The sequence below is a fragment of the Kwoniella newhampshirensis genome, chromosome 1, assembly GCF_039105145.1.
Source record: "Kwoniella newhampshirensis strain CBS 13917 chromosome 1, whole genome shotgun sequence".
Classification (NCBI taxonomy): domain Eukaryota; kingdom Fungi; phylum Basidiomycota; class Tremellomycetes; order Tremellales; family Cryptococcaceae; genus Kwoniella; species Kwoniella newhampshirensis.
In genome coordinates, this window is record NC_089955.1 from 554,925 (window position 1) to 574,407 (window position 19,483).

At 50.9% G+C, this 19,483-nt stretch overlaps 6 protein-coding genes across 6 annotated transcripts; 4 read left to right on the top strand and 2 right to left on the bottom strand.

Moving 5' to 3' along the window:
• Positions 1–2,304: 2,304 nt before the first annotated feature.
• Positions 2,305–4,708, top strand: IAR55_000224 (uncharacterized protein; the record flags this gene model as incomplete). Its single annotated transcript, XM_066943360.1, has 2 exons — positions 2,305–4,325; positions 4,387–4,708. The coding sequence occupies 2 exons, from the start codon at positions 2,305–2,307 to the stop codon at positions 4,706–4,708; spliced, it is 2,343 nt and encodes a 780-aa protein (XP_066805902.1).
• Positions 4,709–5,209: 501 nt separating this feature from the next.
• Positions 5,210–6,931, top strand: IAR55_000225 (uncharacterized protein; the record flags this gene model as incomplete). Its single annotated transcript, XM_066943361.1, has 6 exons — positions 5,210–5,778; positions 6,072–6,195; positions 6,326–6,435; positions 6,551–6,681; positions 6,734–6,801; positions 6,857–6,931. 6 exons carry the CDS (start codon positions 5,210–5,212, stop codon positions 6,929–6,931), a joined length of 1,077 nt encoding a protein of 358 aa, XP_066805903.1.
• A 227-nt stretch (positions 6,932–7,158) lies between these two features.
• Positions 7,159–8,097, bottom strand: IAR55_000226 (uncharacterized protein; the record flags this gene model as incomplete). The annotated part of the gene is made up of 6 exons (XM_066943362.1): positions 7,159–7,453; positions 7,555–7,605; positions 7,666–7,696; positions 7,756–7,826; positions 7,922–7,976; positions 8,040–8,097. 6 exons carry the CDS (start codon positions 8,095–8,097, stop codon positions 7,159–7,161), a joined length of 561 nt encoding a protein of 186 aa, XP_066805904.1.
• Positions 8,098–8,346: 249 nt separating this feature from the next.
• Positions 8,347–10,335, top strand: IAR55_000227 (26S protease regulatory subunit 6B; the record flags this gene model as incomplete). The annotated part of the gene is made up of 12 exons (XM_066943363.1): positions 8,347–8,379; positions 8,459–8,587; positions 8,646–8,793; positions 8,859–9,097; positions 9,151–9,214; positions 9,265–9,365; positions 9,428–9,619; positions 9,680–9,848; positions 9,901–9,969; positions 10,037–10,092; positions 10,229–10,265; positions 10,328–10,335. The coding sequence occupies 12 exons, from the start codon at positions 8,347–8,349 to the stop codon at positions 10,333–10,335; spliced, it is 1,245 nt and encodes a 414-aa protein (XP_066805905.1).
• A 1,338-nt stretch (positions 10,336–11,673) lies between these two features.
• On the top strand, positions 11,674–16,570 carry IAR55_000228 (uncharacterized protein; the record flags this gene model as incomplete). The annotated part of the gene is made up of 9 exons (XM_066943364.1): positions 11,674–11,900; positions 11,979–12,228; positions 12,281–12,335; positions 12,390–13,039; positions 13,092–13,412; positions 13,471–14,608; positions 14,663–14,718; positions 14,779–15,422; positions 15,481–16,570. The coding sequence occupies 9 exons, from the start codon at positions 11,674–11,676 to the stop codon at positions 16,568–16,570; spliced, it is 4,431 nt and encodes a 1,476-aa protein (XP_066805906.1).
• Positions 16,571–16,775: 205 nt separating this feature from the next.
• Positions 16,776–19,325, bottom strand: IAR55_000229 (uncharacterized protein; the record flags this gene model as incomplete). Its single annotated transcript, XM_066943365.1, has 5 exons — positions 16,776–17,456; positions 17,533–18,308; positions 18,362–18,710; positions 18,781–19,032; positions 19,173–19,325. 5 exons carry the CDS (start codon positions 19,323–19,325, stop codon positions 16,776–16,778), a joined length of 2,211 nt encoding a protein of 736 aa, XP_066805907.1.
• Between the last annotated feature and the right edge of the window lie 158 nt (positions 19,326–19,483).

Sequence of the window (19,483 nt, forward strand, 5' to 3'; positions counted from 1 at the left end):
ACGACACGAAGGACGGAGATGAACACGGGAGACATTTCCGGGGCTTCGTCCGTCTCGCTGGTCTTAAGGTTTGGCCTTCCACACTAACAAAGCAAGCACGTGAGGGTTTGTGAAAGCTTCCGAGAAGACCACTTGCGCGCCATACATCGCTGTCGGACGTTTGGCTTGCCCGTTCTCTGAAGTATTATGCCGAGCTGGTTGGTAGTCAGAGATGCCCGTAATCAAGCCATGGCGTTAGTATCGAACCAAATCTCTTTGGCCTCCGATTTACACGGCGAAATGAGCATTGACCGGGACGTCAGATAAGGTCATGCCTGTTTGCAGTCGAACTATCTTTCCGTTGTTGGTCCCATGGAATGTTCACAGTCGTAGTGTCTCGTTGATATACACCCGTGTGATGTGATAGAAGAGGCTGATCGTTGTCTTACATCTATCTCTACTGCGAGACACGCACCCAATCCCATCTGAACGTCTTGTACCAAAAACAATGACAAAGGGTTTTTCCCCTCTGTGAGAGTGCAGGAAAGCGACATTCCGCCTAGACAGCGATTTCCCCGACCCTGAGTCACCTTTCAATCAGGTACGTACTGTAAGACGCGTCCGATCGAAACGCGCTTTGAGGGCCATATAGCTCATCCCACTGGATCTGTTCACGACGACCCATCAGTCGGATGATAGATAGCATACACCAATCTCACTACTCTGTCAAAGAGGGGATCCCCCCTTCTCTCGACCTATGACCCCCTCCGACTGATCGAGATCTGTTCGTCCTGCTTGGGACTGGACTGGACTTTTCGTTGGTACTACCTTGCCGTAAAGCAACTCTTCCTTTCGGTGTGTATACCGACATTTTTTTTACCTTTTTTCTTCCATCTCTCTGGATCACCCCGCCGACCACTGCATCCCATCTATCTCGGTCTGTCTCGGTCTGTCCTGTCGGGATCCTTCCGTCTTCGCTGTCGACTAGGCTCCTGTCACTCCATCCGCATCGTGTATACCCCCTCTACTCTACCTTTGACGGCAAAAGCGATAAACGCACGGGCATCCATCACACAAAGGGAAACGCAGAAGGAGATCCTTTGGACACACAGAGAACAATAGAACAGTCATTGTTGTTTCGTTGATCAACTCTCTATCCGATCACTGTTCTCTGTGCCAGTTGGCACTCGGACTCCTTGTTGTTCCATGGACTTTTGACCGGCAAGACGGCAATCAACAGATCCACTGTCTTTACGACCCGATCGACCGTCATCTCGCATTCAGACAGTCTCTACCAACGTGCCTCTTCTCACCTCACTCTCGACAGAAAGGTCACACATCTTCGGGACGGGATCCGCCCTCTGCCCACCACATACAATCGACCTGAGGGACATCCCTCGCATCGACCATCCTCCTTGACGATACCTTTGACAGACTGTCGACATTTGATCTCACTCCTTTATCATTCCGTCAAGCTACGTGACTTGTGAAACCCCCACTTCTTCAACGAAACATCGTCAAACAGAAAGCAAACATTGTAGATACGGAGCGGGAACTTGCGTACCATATCAAACGTCTGACCCGGGCGACGAACAACTTGATCGTCGAAGAGGTCGACATCATCTCAAAGTCACACGGAGCTGGGCAGCCTCACCGTTTTCTATTACGCAGAGCACCCCACACATCGGTCGGCGTTGTTGAAGCAGAGGAATTTGTAGTCGGACAAAACACGGCGTCGGTGTCGCCTTAACAGTGAGTAGCGGTTCTCAATCCACAAATGTCGTTCGAAGGTATAGCAAATCGTTCCGAGACATCGAACAACATGTTGTGTCATGTCTTACCTTCGCACCTCTCTTGCTTTATTCCATACCGGCCCGGTCTCGGAGCATATCTTCGAGGCTGGTAAAACCATACGACAAGCTCCTTCTAGCCCAGTCCTCAGGCGTCTTGAAGGCTGTCATTCGTGTCCGACCTTGGAATGACGTTATCACGGGCAAAGATGCTTCCCCTCTTGATCACCCTGCGCCGATATCTGTCCTCCACCTGCTGCTTTTGCTCCCTTCTCGGAGGCTTTTTCCAGGTCCGCTCCTGTTTTCGTTGTTTTCTCCTTGTTTTCGCTCTGCACATTTCATTTCATCTCCTTTCATTTTGTCTCTCTCATTGAGCTCTGAGAGCTTCATTCAGGAGCACCACAAACTCTCCCTCGCAAGTTACATCCCCTTCATTGATATACTTGCATTCTGATCAGCCGTTTGTCTTTTCTGTCGTCTTTTACGACAGGCTCGCTCACGCAGGGTTTCCAGCTCAGCTTCGAAATAATCCGCCATGTCACTCCTCGCCCCACGACTTCAAGAACCCGAAAGGGCATCCGTTATCCTCCCTACCGTTACCTGCTCTTCCTGTGCAGCGCCCATTCCCCTATCCTCTCTAGGTGAACATGTCTGTCGTCCCCCGTCGCGCGGAATGTCAAACAGAACCGCCCCTCGACCTTCACAGATCACCATCCCTCAAGCCAGACCTACAGTATCAAGACAAGGATCTTCGCAAGGACCTTCACCTGTTGCCGTCCGACCGCCCTTTGCAGGTCCGTCCAGTGCTCATCCCTCTCCGACGGAGTTTGTGATCCCACGCCGACCATCACCGAATAATCTCTCCCCTCATGACCCATCTGGCAACGGTTTCTGCGGGTACACACCAAACGCTAGAACACCCTCTCCTACAAATCCATTCTTCCCACACCCAGACGGTCTACCAGCAGCAGGATTGGGGTTAGGCGTCAGTGTCTCATCCTCGACTGGAGCACAAGATTCAGCGATGATGATCGATACCACCAGCGGAGGCGAATCAGGCATGGCAGGTGTTGGGAGACGGGCTTTCGCTGCCGCCGCATGGGGAGTCAGAGCCGGTGTAGCTCTTGCAAATCACGCAAGGTCACCTACAGAACCATCCGGTCAACAGGTGATCCCAGCTTGGCAGCAGACCCCTCGAAGCGATCCCACACCACGAGAAGCACCTATTTTACCCAAGGTGCCACTTAGCGGTCGTCAAAGGAGCAACCCCGGACCTCCTCCCCGTCCGACAATCGCCCATTCACACACGGCTCCCCCCATGCAGCACGCACCTCTCCCATCTCGCACTCCCTCGTCGCCGCCCCAGCGTTCAGCATCGGCAATGAGCCAACGTGCAGCTCAGCCAGTGTCCCCACCTCGCCGCAAAGAATCTATCTCGTCCGATACCAGCAGTCGCGCCTCAAAGACTCAAGAGAGCATCTCACAGCTGCTGAAAGGTCGCAGCGCAGTTCCAGGTATACCGGCAAAACCCGGTTTCTTCGACAAGGTGAAGGAGCTCAACTCACGCTGCAACACCTCGGCGCCGGTACTTGGCATTGGCATGGCTCGAGGTGCTTCAGGCGGGTCATCAAATGATCAATTTGTTTCGAGCCCCGCTGGGACGACCTTCGAGCTGGAAGACGACTACGATGATCTGAACAGGGGCTCAGCTTTGCCTTGGGCTACACCCCAATTGGCCGATTCACCCGTCATCAATCAAGGACAGCCTACGTTGGGGGGCGATGATCCAGCGAAATCACATCACAGATATCCTACTGCTGGCAGTGAGGCTTCATCAAGCTCTTCCATGTCCAGTACCCGATCCGGCCGATGGGGAGCGACCAGCGGACCGGAAAACGAGGAGGTTGTGACTCCCAGTCAGTCCTGGGAGGGTTTGGCCGACAGGGCCAGTGTCGGTTCTGGACGTAATGACGAAGGCTTCGGTCGTGTGGAAGGGAGAGATATCCTGCAGCAGATCGGGGAAGAGGACGAGGATGATGAAGGGGAGAGAGTAGTATTTGGCACACCGTCCGCACAAACTGTAAAGGGAGGTGACAACATCCACATGCCAAATTCTCATTCAGCATCGACCATAACTTCCGCTCCAGCCTATCATCCGACCGGCCCACATCCGTCACCCAGTCGTTCTCGCACCATGCCCATTCCTCCCACAAATCGATCACCGTCAAAGTCCTCCACATCCGGTTCGTCCAGCTCGGACCGACGGAGGAAGACGTGTCAGAAATGCGGCGACTCTGTCGGTGGGTCTAAACGATTCGTCGAGCGGGACGGGGTTGTTCTTTGCGAGAAGGACTGGAAGAAGTTGTATCTCCCTTCTTGTAGGCGGTGCAATCTACCCATTGAGAAATCAGCTGTGTCTAGTTCGGACGGCCAGCTGAAGGGAAAATGGCACCGCGCTTGCTTTACTTGTACGAGGTGCGATAACCCTTTCGAAGGGGACAGCTTCTACGTCCATGCTGGTAAACCTTGGTGTCAACACCATTACCATGAAGAGAAGTGAGTGGTATCGGCACTTGGCCTAATATGAGTAGATCGCTAACCATTATACCAACATCAGTGGCACGTTGTGCGCCTCATCGTCATGCCGTCAACCGATTGAAGGACCTTGCATCCTGACGCCCGGACCTAATCCTCAAAGATTCCACCCAAATCATCTCCGATGCGATCATCGCGGTGGCGTGTCTGGTGCTCAAACATGTCGAGAAAGTATGGAAGAGTACTATGACGTTGGAGGGGAACGGTTCTGCGAGAGACATGTTGGAGATGCCCTGCGGAAGATTGATGGCGACGGACGTGTCAGTGGTGGGTTAGGACAAGGCATGTTGAGGGCTGAGAAGAGAAGAACGAGGTTGGTGGAATTGCCAGTAGGAGGGTTTTAGAGGCAATCCAGGTGTTAGACATCATTTTACGATCTCACATAGAGGAACGGACACGGAAGGAAACACGTTGTATACGTTGAGTGATAACTTGTGTGTAGATTGTATAGAGGTAAATTTGCATCGTAAAGGGGGATTTGGTGGAGGGAGACAATATAGTCAGTCACGGGTTTGCTTTGGACTTGTTCTCTTCTATATACCGTGCACTATATACTAGTCTGTTTCCTCATTGGACACCAGATCCCTCTCCTGATGCAGAGGTGCAGGAAAGCGTCGTCGGCGACGAAAAGCATGTCGATGAAGAAATAGCATAGGAAGGCGACTAAAGTTGACGTGATCAATACCGGCTCTGTGCCTGTGGCGCGTCTTGGATCGATCATCCCATCTGATCATGTTTCCAGTCGACTCAACCTTGATCTCGTCTTTTGAGCGTTCTTCAACAATCGACCATACTTCATCGACTACACGGAAGACACCCGAGAATGATCATTGGATAGACCAAGGATGCCTACGCCCTTATCACCCTCCTCGTCGCAGGAGATTATCCCGATCTCCCCGCCCTTGGGTACATCTTCATTCGACATGATCAGAAAAGGCAAGCTCAACGGCGATTCGAGAAGAAGTGCAGCTCAATCGGATTCAAGGACGGTATCAACTCAACACTTCAAATCGACAAGTACCTCTACTATCCCACACAGAATAATAACAACTTCAGCATCAGAGCGGAAATCATCACCAAGATCATCATCGAGCTCTACTACCGAGATCAACCCAAGAGCTCAATCATCATCCAACAAACCAATCCCATCCCTCGCCTCCGTACTACATCGTAAACCGAAACCTCTCAAATCATCATCAGGTTCCACTCCGATACCGAATTCGAGCTCCAGCAAATCGAACTATCAGACGAACGGGCATCAGAGCTTGAGCGATATCAAAGGGAAGAGAAAAGCGGAGGATGAGGAACAGCGGGATGAGTTTGGGAAAAAGTCGAGGGCTCAGGTGATGGAGTATATGTTGAACACGCGAGGGGAGGAGAAGAATCCGGTCACGAACTCGGATCTGTATAGTAGGTGAGTGAGGGCGATGGCCGTGAGACCGTGATATGAAACGACGATTGTCACGACGTAAGAGCTGTGAAGAGGGAGGTTGACCAATACAGGGGGGCATGGACGAGACGATTTTATTGGTTGGTGTGGAACGGGAATTGGGATGAGAAGCATGAGATGGCAGACCGATATTTTGAACAGGAGAGGAAGACCTCGATCCATCGATTGATTCGCTGTCTGAAAGCGGCACTGTTGTGCTTGTCTATATCAAAGACGGGTAACAGAACTGACTATTAAATTCCTTATGAACTACTCAGAACCGACCATTTCGTATCCTGCTCGACCGGTCATCAACAATCCAATCGAGAAGGCGGCAGTGCAGGAGCTATGACATACTGGCAAGTGAGAACGGCCCAGATGGATCGACAATCTAGAGAAAAGGTGTGTTGCGTTCCGTCCGGATCTTCCCTCTATGCAGTTTCAGCTCGACTGGATCTAGATCTGCCTTCGTGATGATGTTGACGTGTTTCATAAGCTGATCGTGTTTTTGTTGTGTTATCTCAACTGTTAGCAATCGGACCTTCTCAAGGGCTGTCTGTTCTACATCAATGGGACTACCGGACCGAAAGTCTCGAATATACAACTACGAAATCTGATAACTACGAATGGAGGACGATTCAGGTCAGTCGAAACCTGTTCTATTCAATCTCTCGGCCCTTTCCTGCTCTCCCTGGCCCCTTTCGACCTTAGTCTTCTGTCAAAACTGATCGTCCCATACTGGTATGCGACAATGTAGTCCCGTCCAGACAGCCTCATGTACGCACATCATAGCCAACGGAGGTTTATCGGGATCCAAGTCGCAGAAACACATCGACGGTCAAGGAGGTAGAGGAGCGGCCAGACGTGCGAAGGTCGTCAGTGTGGAGTGTGAGTATTTATCCCGTCCACATATGTTTTTAGTCGCTGAAAGATACCTCAGGGGTGATCGATTCTGTCGAGAAGGGAGTAAAACTTTCTGAAGCGGGGTATAGCATGATCAAAGATCCGGTGGGTCCTCATGGTGTTTTTACTATAAATGGTCAAAGCTGACTGACGCACATAGTCTCAACCCAACCTGTTCAAGACATTGGGTGTCAAGCCCAAACTCGAGTCTGAAGTCAGGGCTGACAAATCATGACCTGTTTCCTTGACCTCATCGTTCCCAAACTATGTTGTAAAGTACATGTTCGCCCATCACGCATATGCTATCGCAATTCCATGACATAATAAATTGACGGCGATGGTACACGTACAAGACTGCTGCGCGCTCGCCTTGTCCTACTCTCCCTTCTTCAAGTGAGACCCCAGTCCGTCCCTCATCGAGACACAAGACTCTCCCTCTTCTTCTTCGCAAGATATCTCTTCTCACTCGTCATCGTCGTCATCATCATCATACTCGTGTCTCACTCGCCTCCTCTTCGCCCCTCTATCATCGTCATCGTCGTCCACATCGTCCACATCATCCACATCTTCGTCATCATCCGGATCTCTCCTACTTCTATGGGCAGTCTTCGTCCGTGGGACATCATCATCCACATCGTATTCTCCTTCCGCATCTGCTTCGCCATCTGCGTCTTGTTCGGGATGAGGTGGTCCATCTGGATCGAATGAAGCTCCGCCCGCTTGACCGTGTGATAATGGGTCGGGACCACGAGGTGTTCTGCGAGTTGTGAGGTTTGTCAGCTTTGCTAGCTATTTCGCCCGCTTATTGCAGGTGTATCGCAGCTTATTGCCGAGAAGAAAGTACACACATCGACGTACCTTTGCTTTGGTGGTTGTTTCACTCGAACCTCCTCACACGCATCGACCCAGCTGGTGAACGAGAGTTTATCAGCGATCGCACACGCGATACTCGCATGGCGGTTCGCTTACTCGCAATACACGTCTACTGCTACTGAAAGGTCTGTCGAAAAGGACAGGATGAGCTCAAGTCTTGGCAGACTAGACTGGACGTCGACTCACTGTTTATAGGCGTTGAATATCTCTGTCCGCAGACTTTACAAGTCAAAGATCCAAACATTGTCGCTTTGTCGCTGAAGGTATATTCAGCGATCAGCACCGCCCTAGGGATTCCCCAACCGCTCGCTCCATCACGTCGTGAAACGTTGTCTGATTGACCAACACGTACAGCTTGACAGATACCGCTTTCTCGTGATTACAAAACAAGCATTTGAAGACGGTGCCTATGACCCACGGAAGTGTCAACTCGTTCATCGATCTTTTGGCATCAATGTTTCAGACCTCACCAAGCGGTTCTGCCTTTTTCTTAGCTTGAGGCTTCTTGGCTGCCTTTCTCTTACCCATTTTCGTGATGCTTCCAGATCCATGAACAAAGCAGTCTGATGGAGAGAATTGGACATTTGAGATACATAGCTTGGTGGGTTCGAGGTGTAGTTGCGACCGGAGATGTCTTGTATCTCCGTTCATGGTGATGAGAGACGGGTGGATGACACAACGCGCGTTCGCTCGAAGATGAATCGTTGACATATTGACACTTGTTCGTTCGCTATAAATCTTCTCTTCCAATCGAGACACGTACACCCCATTTGCATCATGGAAGAAATAGGTATCGATCTCAAGCTAGAGGTGAGATTTCCGGCTCGCTGAATGACTTTCAGAACAGTGCGAAGTTGATCTGACCATTCCCCATCTTTCCATCTTCCAGGACCCCACTCTCCTTGCTCAGGTGTCAGAGAAGCAGGCTCTGCTCAAGTCTTTGCCCGCTAGCGATGAGGAGCTCTACAGTACATTCAAGAAACTCGAAGCCCATCGCGAGTTCCTTGAGCTTCAAGAGGTAAGTTCAGACGCCTTGTAAGCAGTGTGCAGCTGATCAACTCCTCTCGCACGATTAGGAGTACATTCGTGACGAGACGCAGAACTTGAGAAGGGAGCTGTTACGTGCTCAGGAGGAAGTGAAGAGGATTCAGTCTGTCCCCTTGGTGATTGGACAATTCTTGGAACCAGTCGATGAGAAGAGGGGTATCGTCGGTAGTACTACCGGTCAGTCAGCCATCGTGTCTTTGTCTCGATCTGCCGAGGAATGCTGACTTGTCTCTGTTGTGAAGGCTCCAACTACGTTGTCCGAATTCTCTCCACTCTCGATCGAGAACTTCTCAAGCCATCTTCTTCCGTCGCACTCCACAGACACTCAAATGCCCTTGTCGACATCCTTCCTCCAGAGGCGGACTCGTCGATTGCGATGTTGGGAGCGGACGAGAAACCCGACGTCAAGTATTCTGATATCGGTGGATTGGACGCACAGAAGCAGGAGATCAGAGAAGCAGTGGAACTGCCTTTGGTTCAGGTCAGCTGTTCTCACTTGCTTGAGACAAGGTCATGGCTAACGCCGTCAAGCAGATGGACTTGTATAGGAAAATTGGTATAGATCCCCCTAGAGGTGTTCTACTCTACGGACCGCCCGGTGAGCTACATGATTCATCTACAGGAGCTCTCACCTGATAATGAGTTTAGGTACTGGTAAAACAATGCTGGTCAAGGCTGTCGCGAACTCTACAAAGGCGTCTTTCATCCGTGTCGTTGGATCTGAGTTTGTGCAAAAATACTTGGGAGAGGTGAGCTAGTATACAGTGTTGCACTTGGTACCAGTCAACTCAAACTCTACCTTGTATCATAGGGTCCTCGTATGGTTCGAGATGTCTTCCGACTGGCCAGAGAGAATTCCCCGTGTATCATTTTCATCGACGAAGTCGATGCCATTGCCACAAAGCGTTTCGATGCTCAAACGGGTTCCGACAGAGAAGTTCAGCGTATTTTGCTGGAACTGCTCAATCAAATGGACGGTTTCGATCAACAAACCACCGTGAAGGTACGTTAGCTACCGGAATAGTGAAAGTATCAAGGAAGAGAAGCTGATTTTCTGCCACAGGTCATCATGGCAACTAATCGAGCAGACACTCTAGACCCGGCTTTGCTTCGTCCTGGTCGATTGGATAGGAAGATTGAGATGCCCCTTCCGTCGCGACGGGAGAGACGGTTGATTTTCCAGACTGTTACGTCGAAGATGAACCTCGGTCCAGACGTTGATCTTGAGGATTGTAAGTGGAAAGACACAAACCTAAACTGGCGATTGGCTGATTCCCCCTGCAGACGTTTCGCGACCTGATCAACTCAGCTCCGCACAAATCGCCTCCATCTGTCAATCGGCTGGACTACAAGGTGAGCTGTCTGAACTCAGATCTCCAGTATGTATCAGGCCTATGCTGATGATCAATCTCTCTCATAGCTGTCAGGAAGAACCGATACGTCATCTTACCTATCGACTTTGAGGAAGCTTGGAAGGTGAGTGGAAGTGCCACACCAGGCTATTTCCCCAGTTCCGCCATAAAACTCCGATATCGCGTCTCTCCTAATACAAAAAGTCGAAATTCATCTGGAGGGATGTTGATGTCGTCTTTCATCTTGCTTTGCATTGTAGGGAAGCGTCAAACGCACAGACGAAACCCACGAGTTTTGTGAGTGGACAGACATCTGTAGATCAGAGTGGAACGCTGATTGCCGTCTTCATGATATTCAGACCGATAGTCTTATGTCTTATTGTGAGCCGGATCTGGCGATAGGTCATCCGCCCATGCTGACCTCCTCCTCAGTGTATAGTCCTTCTTTGCATGCAACAAACCATGAAGACGACTTCAGTGTTTGCGACAAACCCACGACGGTTCTGTCTCTGACCAACCTGGTCGTTCCCTCCCTCCATTTCCCTATCCAGCTCTGTGCATAGCTACTTTCTTTTCGACCTTCCCGCTTAGCGACCCATGTTCTCGCCCTCACCTCTTCTACGTGGAGGCGGACGGCGTCACAGGAGCGCAGATTGATGGCTCTTTCGAGACGTCGGCGTTCATTTGCTATCCTCCCACGTCTCTGTGACCATTTCCACGGGAAGCGATACTTCACAGACGCTGGATATCTCGAGCTTAGACTTGAGCTCTGATTTTCGTGATTTTCGGTAGGAACGAGGTCGAGCTGGAATACTCAACGAGGGCTGCTGATTCATAGTCTCGATGTCAAGGCAACTTGTTCGGATTCTGGCGGCATCCATTTGGAATGCGGACACCTTCCCATGCCATCGGGGCTTTGCATCATCTTTCCTCCCTTTTTCCACCTTCCTCTACCTTCCCAATCCGAAACACACGGTGCTTAACACTCTGCGAGCGATGATTACCTATGTCGTCTTGCTATTTTAGGAACACCAATAGAAATACTTGGCGGATCTCCCTCCCAGTGGAGATTTTGCCCCTTGCTACTCACCGGGTCTGGATCCTCATTCCGCTCTCCGGTCCATTTGTCTCGGTACATCCTTTATCTATTGTATCATGTTTCCTGCAATGCATATCATAGCCATTACATTGACCACGACGCATCTATGCCAGCCTTCTAGATTTCGCCTCCATGCACGATGAAAGGCGTACACTGTGATTGGAGAACGGCGGATTGACACGTTCAGGTCGGATCCGCGTCTTGAACCTCCACCAGACACGTTTGATAGGGCTGAAGATCGAAACTCACCTTCTCGAGAGTGGTGCAAAGTCAATCAAACAATTCAGTACTACTCTGTATCTCAGCAGCACTCATCTCATCTGTATCTGCAGCGTCCCACCTGCAATCACCGCCTTCTCATCTGCAGTATCTGCTTTGCTTGTGCCACTCAGCAATTCGCCACCTGACGACTGTTTCACCTTATCTATCGACAAGCTGGCCACCCAGCAAATCCAGTATCGTCTTTAGCTTTCCCAACCTATCAGTCCTCGTCTCAAGTGTGAACGAGGATTACTTCACTCAGACATCAAGAGAAAGTTTGACCGAGGCCCTCTTCCTCGGTTCTCACCTCTCTGACGTCTGCAGCGACTTCCCTTTCGATCGCATATGCCCAACCTTCACGTCCATTATCATAATGGTAATATCAAAGCTTTCAGACAAGAGCTGGAGGGTACGGCGAACAACAACCCAGGGAGCGTGAATGGAGGCGCAGGGGGAGGCGGGAAGGGGATAGGACCTGGGAGTGCGAGTGGTGGGAAGAGCTGGTCGATGGGTGGATTTACGGGTGTTCCAGTCAAAGCGGATATCAATGAGAGAGATAATCTAGGAAGGACGTGAGTGTCGTTATCACCTCATCTCTGCCCAAACATGCGAGAAACCAGTGAGGTTGCTGACACGGTCTCGTTTCTCAGAGTGCTTCATCTCGCAGCTTCGTCACTCACACCCATGTCTTACACATTCCTTTCGATCCTCCTTCGAAACCCCAACATCTCTGTTAATTTCCAAGATCAAGAATCAGGCTACACTGCTCTGCATAGAGCACTGTTCGCTGGTAACGTCAGAGCTGCAAGAGATCTGCTGGCGAGGAATGATATAGATACGTCTATCAAGGATATGGAAGGGATGACTGCGTATGATCTGTATAACGGCACTGTGGAAGGGGTGAGTGCGATACGACGCATTGCCACAGAACATGCTAATGCTGTTGACTAAGACCAATCCACCACATGATGTCGATGGAACTGATCTCTTCGTTTGGGGTGTCAATCGTGAGCCACCCGAGTCATAGCATGCTTTGCTCTACTAATTTAGTCGCTGTACAGGTAATTTCGCTCTTGGAACCGGGGACAGCTCTGACAAGTCCTATCCCGACCATATCAACCTTCTCACTCAAGCTCAAGCCAATGGAAGATCCGATCCTTCGAAACGATTCGATCATGTCGGTGTTAAGGATGTCGTAATGGCCAAATTGCATACCGGTGTTGTGACGGACGAAGCAAGGGGCAATCTCAGCATATGCGGGTTCGGCGCCAACGGTCGATTAGGTCGATCGGTACATTCACAGCTATCTCTCTTACCCATGCCAGATATGCCACATACGATTGTGGCTATTGCTCTCGGCCAAGATCATACTCTCGCCCTGGCATCTGGCGGATATATCTTATCATGGGGACATAACCGATTCTCACAATTGGGATATGTTGTCGAGCAGCCAGAGAAGCCATTACCCGGCGGTAGAGACGATGATCTAGTTCAAGTCTCGCCCAAGAGGATTGTGGGACCGTTAAAGAAAGAGATGGTGAGAGGTGTGGCAGCGAGTAGGATGGCCAGTGCATGTTGGACGGATGACGCGGTATGGACATGGGGAACGAATGCTGGTCATCTTGGATATGAGAAGGCTTCGAATCCAGTCCAGGTTGTTCCTCGACGAGTGACATCAATCACGCAACCGGTGGTTGATATCGCTTTCTCGGTGCGTTGAACAGTAACTCTCAGAGTTTCGTGGCTGACAGAATTCGCTTCAGGAATACGCGATGATCTGCCTGCTTGACTCGTTCGAGGTGCTATGTTTTCACCGCGACACCAGTTTCAAGATCAGCTTCTCCACACCTAGAGTACTTTCCGAAGCGTTCCCTTTCAGACCGCCACAGGCGACTCTCAAACCTTTGATCAAAAAAGTTACATCTTGTGGTACCGCATTCGCCGCGTTGTCATCCATCGGAGACGTCTTCACCTTCACCTTGCCAAATCCCTTGGAAGATGTCTCGAAAGAGAGCCGAGACAGGCATGTCACGGTCAAACCGCAAATGATATGGGCGTTGCGGAAGAGCTTCACTGCCGTCAAGGTATGTGCAGTTCCATCGCCCTGAGATTGTTGTCAAGGCTAATAATGCACGGCTGTAGGATGTCGCCTTGGGCACAGATGGAACGGTCATCATTTGTACTCATTCAGGGCATGTCTTTGTCAGACAACGATTGAAATCCGGTTCGGGACAGCTCAAATTCCGAAGGATCCCTTATCTTCAACGAACTGTAAAAGTCGCCGTCAACGAGTCGGGCGCATTCGGTGCGATCAGAGTAGATGCTGAACCTACACATATATCCTTATCTGGTCGGACCCTGCAAGAAGACATGTTCCTCCTACAACCACATTTCCGACGGTTTGAACACCAAATGACCGCCGAGGATTTCGACCGAGAACACACCAAACAGAAGGCGGACGAGGACGACGATGACGAGAGCACCAATTCTGTCGCAAAAGATTCTTCCATTGCCTTGCGGATGTGTACGATTTTATCACGATGGAAAACCGACGACGGGGACTCACTATTCGCTTGGAGTGATGCCTTACTTGGAAGTGATATCCACTTGGTCGTCCAAGGCTTGGCCGTTCCTGCGCATAGTGTAATTGTGTCCTTGCGAGTACATAAGCTCTCGGATTTGCTGGCCGGACGGTACAAGAGTGATCGTTTGTCGTTCGGCAAATACGCATCTTCGAAGGCGATCTTCGTCAAAGCTTGTCATCCTCTCGTGGTGCTTCTGCTCCTGCAATACATCTATTCGGACGAAGTCACGGCGGTCTACGATACTCGAGTGGCTCGATTGATCCAAGAGAAGTTCACGAGCTTACGACTTCCGATAGGCGACATCAAACACGACCTACAAGCAATTGCAACCGAACTCGAGCTGACCCCACTCGCTTCTGTCCTATCTTATGCAGCGAAACAGCCCTTATCTCAGCATACACTCCCTCATGATCTGCAAACATTCTTCAACAAAACTTCAGTTGTTCCCGCTACGCCTAAAACTGCTAGTGATGTTACTCTGGTGCTGGCCGATAAGGAGGTATCCTGTAGTTCCACAATACTTCGGGCGAGATGTCCGTTCTTCGAAGCGATGTTCGCGGATAGCGACTGGACTCTAGGACGAAAAGAAGATGGGAGAGTTGTCGTGAGGATGGAGCACCTGAAGTGGACTTCGATGCAACTCGTCTTCAGATTTATCCATGAAGGCACAGAGGAGGATCTATTCGACTACTTACGTGAGTCGACAACAACCACCACCTTATACACTCAGCTGACGGACGATGTCGAAGATCAAGAGACCTTGGATGATTTCCTGGACTTTGTTTTTGAGGTGCTTGCTGCTGCTGTGAGTTAAACACTGCGTGACACTGCGAGACTTCTGGGATCAAGCTAATATGCCGTACAGACCGAGCTGCTGCTTGATCGACTCGTGCTTGTGTGCTCTCGAGTGATCATCCGCCATTGTAACGTGTTTAATGCCGCCGCTCTCGCTACCGAGGCTGCGTTCTATCAAGCTACTACGCTCAAACTAAGCATTTTCGACTACATCATCTCATGTCTGGAGACGATGCTCGAAAGTGGCCTATTAGATGACATGGAAAATGACGTCCTCCAAGATCTGTGCGACACTATCGCAAAAAAACAGGGTGCCAAATTGTCTGTTTCAAGGAGCCAAGTGCTGGTGAAGCAAGCGATGGAGAAGCATCGTGAATGGCTGTTATTACAGGATATTCCAGCTCCTAGAATCAGACAGCCGTTCAGGTGGAAACCCAGGTCACCTGCTCTATCGCCTGTCGAAACGATGACTCCTGCAAAAGACAAACGCCGAAAGCCACCAGCAGCATCGCCAGTAGCCAGCCCTGAGTTACAGGCTCAGCTTGACCGGTCGTCATCGGCTGCAGATGGCATGTTCCAGATGGATGATGATCTACCCACGACTCCCTCGACCTCGTCAGGAGCACATACTCCCAGACCTACCCGGCCGATGACACCTTTGGATCTGTCCGCAAAACCGCCAACCTGGCGGTCGAAGACGGTTGAGACAGAGAAGTGAGTGACAAGTGACTCGAGAGGGGTTGAGGCATGAGTGGCTGACATTGATATATAGGGTCGACCTACGGAGTATCATGGCAGAGGCTGCAGGATCGAAATCTGCCGCTCGAGGCGCTCAAACTTCCGGCAGCGCGTTATCTCTCGGCCCTCGTGGCACCAATACGACCGTGCCTACGCATTCATCGACATCTACCAAATCACCTGCCATAGCACGAAGTCCGCCGACCTCTGGCCCCTCGTGGCGCCCTCTCGAAGTGCGTAAAACCTCATTGTCATCTGTCCAGGCTCAGCAAAGCGGATCTCCAACATCATCGATCCTCACGCTGAACAGACCGGCCGGATCTCAAGCTTCACCGGTGCCAGTACGAACTGGTTCAAGCCGGATTATCACACCGGTGAAACTCGCCGCTCCCCCCTTCACATCGCGAAAGACTTCAGGTCCTATAGGTGGTATCAGTGGGCCGAATGCTGCATGGGCTACTCCCACAACGTTTGCGCCTTCACCTGCTCCACCAATCTTAGCAGTGTCTCCAACGACTGCCGCTACTCAATCGCTTTCATTACTGGCAATTCAACAAGAAGAGAGAGATATAGCAGAGAGGGCATCGAAGAAACCTGCGAAGAGTCTGATACAGATCCAAGAGGAAGAGAAAGAAGCGGAGAAGGCTAAAGCGCAAGAAGAAGAGTTCATGAGATGGTGGCAAGAGGAAGAGGCGAGAGTCGCGAAGGAGCCGGCTGGTCGCGGAACGGAAGGAGATGGTGGGCGAGGTGGTGGTGGTGTCGGTGCTGGAGGAAGAGGTGGACGTGGCGCGAAAATGAGAGTACCTAATACGAAAGGGAAGTCCGGAAGGAAAGCGCCTGGCGGTGGCAAAACAACATCGACATCTGAAACGAAAGTGGGAGAGAACCCCGCCTCACTACCGAAACAGTCAAATGGAAAGCGACCAAACGGAAGTCATGGGGTCAGTGACGGGGTCACGAGCCAAAGAAGGAATGATGGTGCTACCCAATCACCAAAAGTATCAGAAAGCAGAAGCGGGAACGCCCCCAGTGCAAGCGGACCGACGAAAATGAGAATATCAGCTCCCGCTTTTGTGCCCGGTGGAGGGTTTGGTGGGGCAGGTGCGGGAGGGGAAGGGAGATGAGTAGACACGTAGAATCGGGGATCGGGTATCTGATCAAATCTATCTTCATACAGCTCAAGGACGGATGTCAAGCAAATAACATGACTGTCTTAGAAAATTATCATGTCAATGCAGGATGTTGTAACAAGCTCGAATAGCCAAGCCAGGTGGGCAGAGCGGAAAACCATCATACATTTGAGGACCTGCGTGTGATGAACCAGGCCGATTAAAATACCAAATCTTCGACTTTCCATTTCCCAACGATCTCGTCTGGTAATCTGGCCGCTGCTCCCGATGCTGATGGATTTGTGATATTCTTCTTACCACCTTTACCGTGTCTCGCCTTCTTGTTGCTTTCTCTCTCTTCCTGTTTCTTATTCTCCCTTCTCACCAACGTGAGGACCGCTTCGACGGGACCTCTCAGCTGTCTATAATCGTTCTGGACAGCGATCAACGGATCGAGGGATGATTGCAGTCGTTCGAGCTGAGGATGTGAAGGAGGATACGACAAGAACGACGGTAGGTGGGCGTCTAGGAGAAGAGATGAATGGGTGATTGTTGATTCCAGAGACGGTATTGATTGGCCGTCAGTCTCTCCCTCTCCAGTCACGCCCCCGTTCTCGTCCCATCCTACAAGACTCTCTGTCCTTCGCTCGACATGTTCTTCTGCCCATATGACAAGTTGGGAAAGTACAGCAGTGGCTTCCTCAACACCCAGACCACGTCCGAGGTCCATTCGATACGTGGGGGCGGGCGGAGGTCCAGACATGATTTCCAGGAGGGCTGTGGCGAGGGTCGGGGTCTTGGATGTTGACAAGGCGGTAGGGTGAAGGGTCGCTCGGATGAGTGAGATGAGTGTGGAAGATGGGATTGTCGGAATAGTGTTGAGTGAGAGCAAAATCGTTTCCTACCGGAAAGTATAATCATTTCAATGTCAGCGACATGATATCCCTGTACCACAGAGTGACGTTCGAGTGCCTCACCCAATCGCCTAGAGGTAGCAACCCGTCGATTACGAAGCCCTCCTTCCACATACTATCGCTCACAACACCTCTCTTGACCAGATCTCTGACCACACTTCCTGGGTACGATCCGATCTGCTTGCCCTCCTCATCCAGCGCCGAGGAGAGGATCATCTCGATCAGGCGTCTCACAAACTTCTCGCTGAGGACTGACGAGTCTTGCTTGACGATCCATTCGGTCCATATCTTCTCCGTCGAAGCAACGTCATGTTGCTTCAAGCTCGTTGCGACTCTCGCGATGATCTCATCTTCCGCCTTCTTTGAAGCGCTTCGGATCTCGGGTTTGCCGTTTTCTGCCAGACCTGCCGAGAGGTACGTTTTGGACTTGGCGTGAGTACCAAGTAACATCGACATTCCAACGCCTTTCGCCGGTAGTCCAACTTCGCAAGTGTAGACAACACTTCGTCCACTCTCTCCATCCGAGTTGGTATGACTCAAGACGGCTCCGATGGTGAGCACACCGCCTCGACTCGAAAGTACACTGAGATGAGAGATCGAGCCGGTGGTAGTGAAAGACGAGATTGAGGTTGAGGTGAGAATGGTGGGCAAGGTGGAGAGCGGTATAGCTAAGAGGAGGGAAGGAGTAGGATGCGGTGTCGGTAGCAGGATGAGAGGTTTACCAGCAGAAGGGAGTGATAGAAGAGCAGGTGTGGTCGGTGGGTGAGAAAGATGAAATGGAGATGGGGCTGCGGAGAGGAAATCTCGAATGTCTCGGCAAAGAAGTCTTGATTGACCATCTAAAAAGGATTCGTCAGCTACCGTTGTGCTATTGGCATGATGTCGAGCTTACCCAAAGCAGTGATCACTCCATCCTCGCTGATGTCCGCAAAGTCCAATCTCTCCCCGTCGCCCACATTTCCTTCTGATATCTTCTCTGCTTGAGAGATCTCGTATGAGATTCTGAGAACGGCTACATGGCCCGCCAAGTCGACAAGGACCAGCTTGCATGATTCTGCCGATGACGAGACCACTCGTGAGCTGAGGAGAGTGCTTGATAGACCTGTAGGAGGCACAGTGACAGAATGGGGTTCGAGAGTGGAGTCGACAAGATGGAGTTGGAGCTTTGCAGAGCCGGAAATTGAGAGAACGGGTAGCGGTGATGAAGGAAGGTGGTGAATCGCATGCACGGCAGTTGGGAGCTGTATATATGGTGACGGTGTCAGCAAACTTGCCTTGGGACAGTATCGAGCGACAAATCCCGTAGCTTACCGACACGACTTCTTTCTCCCCTTCTTCACCTCTCCAAACCCATACCTCCTTCCCAGATCCCACCAAAGTCACTCGCTCCTTCTCCGTCACATTCGAACTCTTTTCCTCCTCTTCCTCATCATCAACGTCCATCTCCTCATCTGTAGGTGGTGCCTTGGGTTTACTGGCCCTTGTCCAGTAGCTGAGAGGAGAGGTGGAGAAGATCGTAGATGGAGGTACGGTGTATGATGTGGTGGGTCGTAAAGTGCTCAGCTGAGAGGTATAGTCAGCATCACTGTCATGTTCTACTGCGTTCTTGTCCTCCCCTGCTGTACAGAAGGGAGCGACAAGGCCGTCCATTGAGTTCCTCGATTGACTTGAGGAGGAAAGTCGAAGGTCGGTCAGTCACTCACATCGTATGTCCACACACCATCCCCTTGAACAGCAGCAACAGCCGACCTAGCGTCTCCCACGACAGGACTCAATCTCACGTGCGGCATTTTTGAGCTCGAAGCGTGGGGCTGGGCGAAAGTCGCCAGCGATGTCGGGGCTGATATGGAGGTCATGTTGTGGACGACGATTGCGGTTCCACTGATTCCCTTTCAAGATATAGCATAGAAGTAGGTATCAACAGATAGTTTTATGGTTTTTTGCCTTCGAACAATCCAATCGCTGAAATATTCTCGTTACGTAACGAGGATGCAAAGTGGAGGTGTCACCTTCT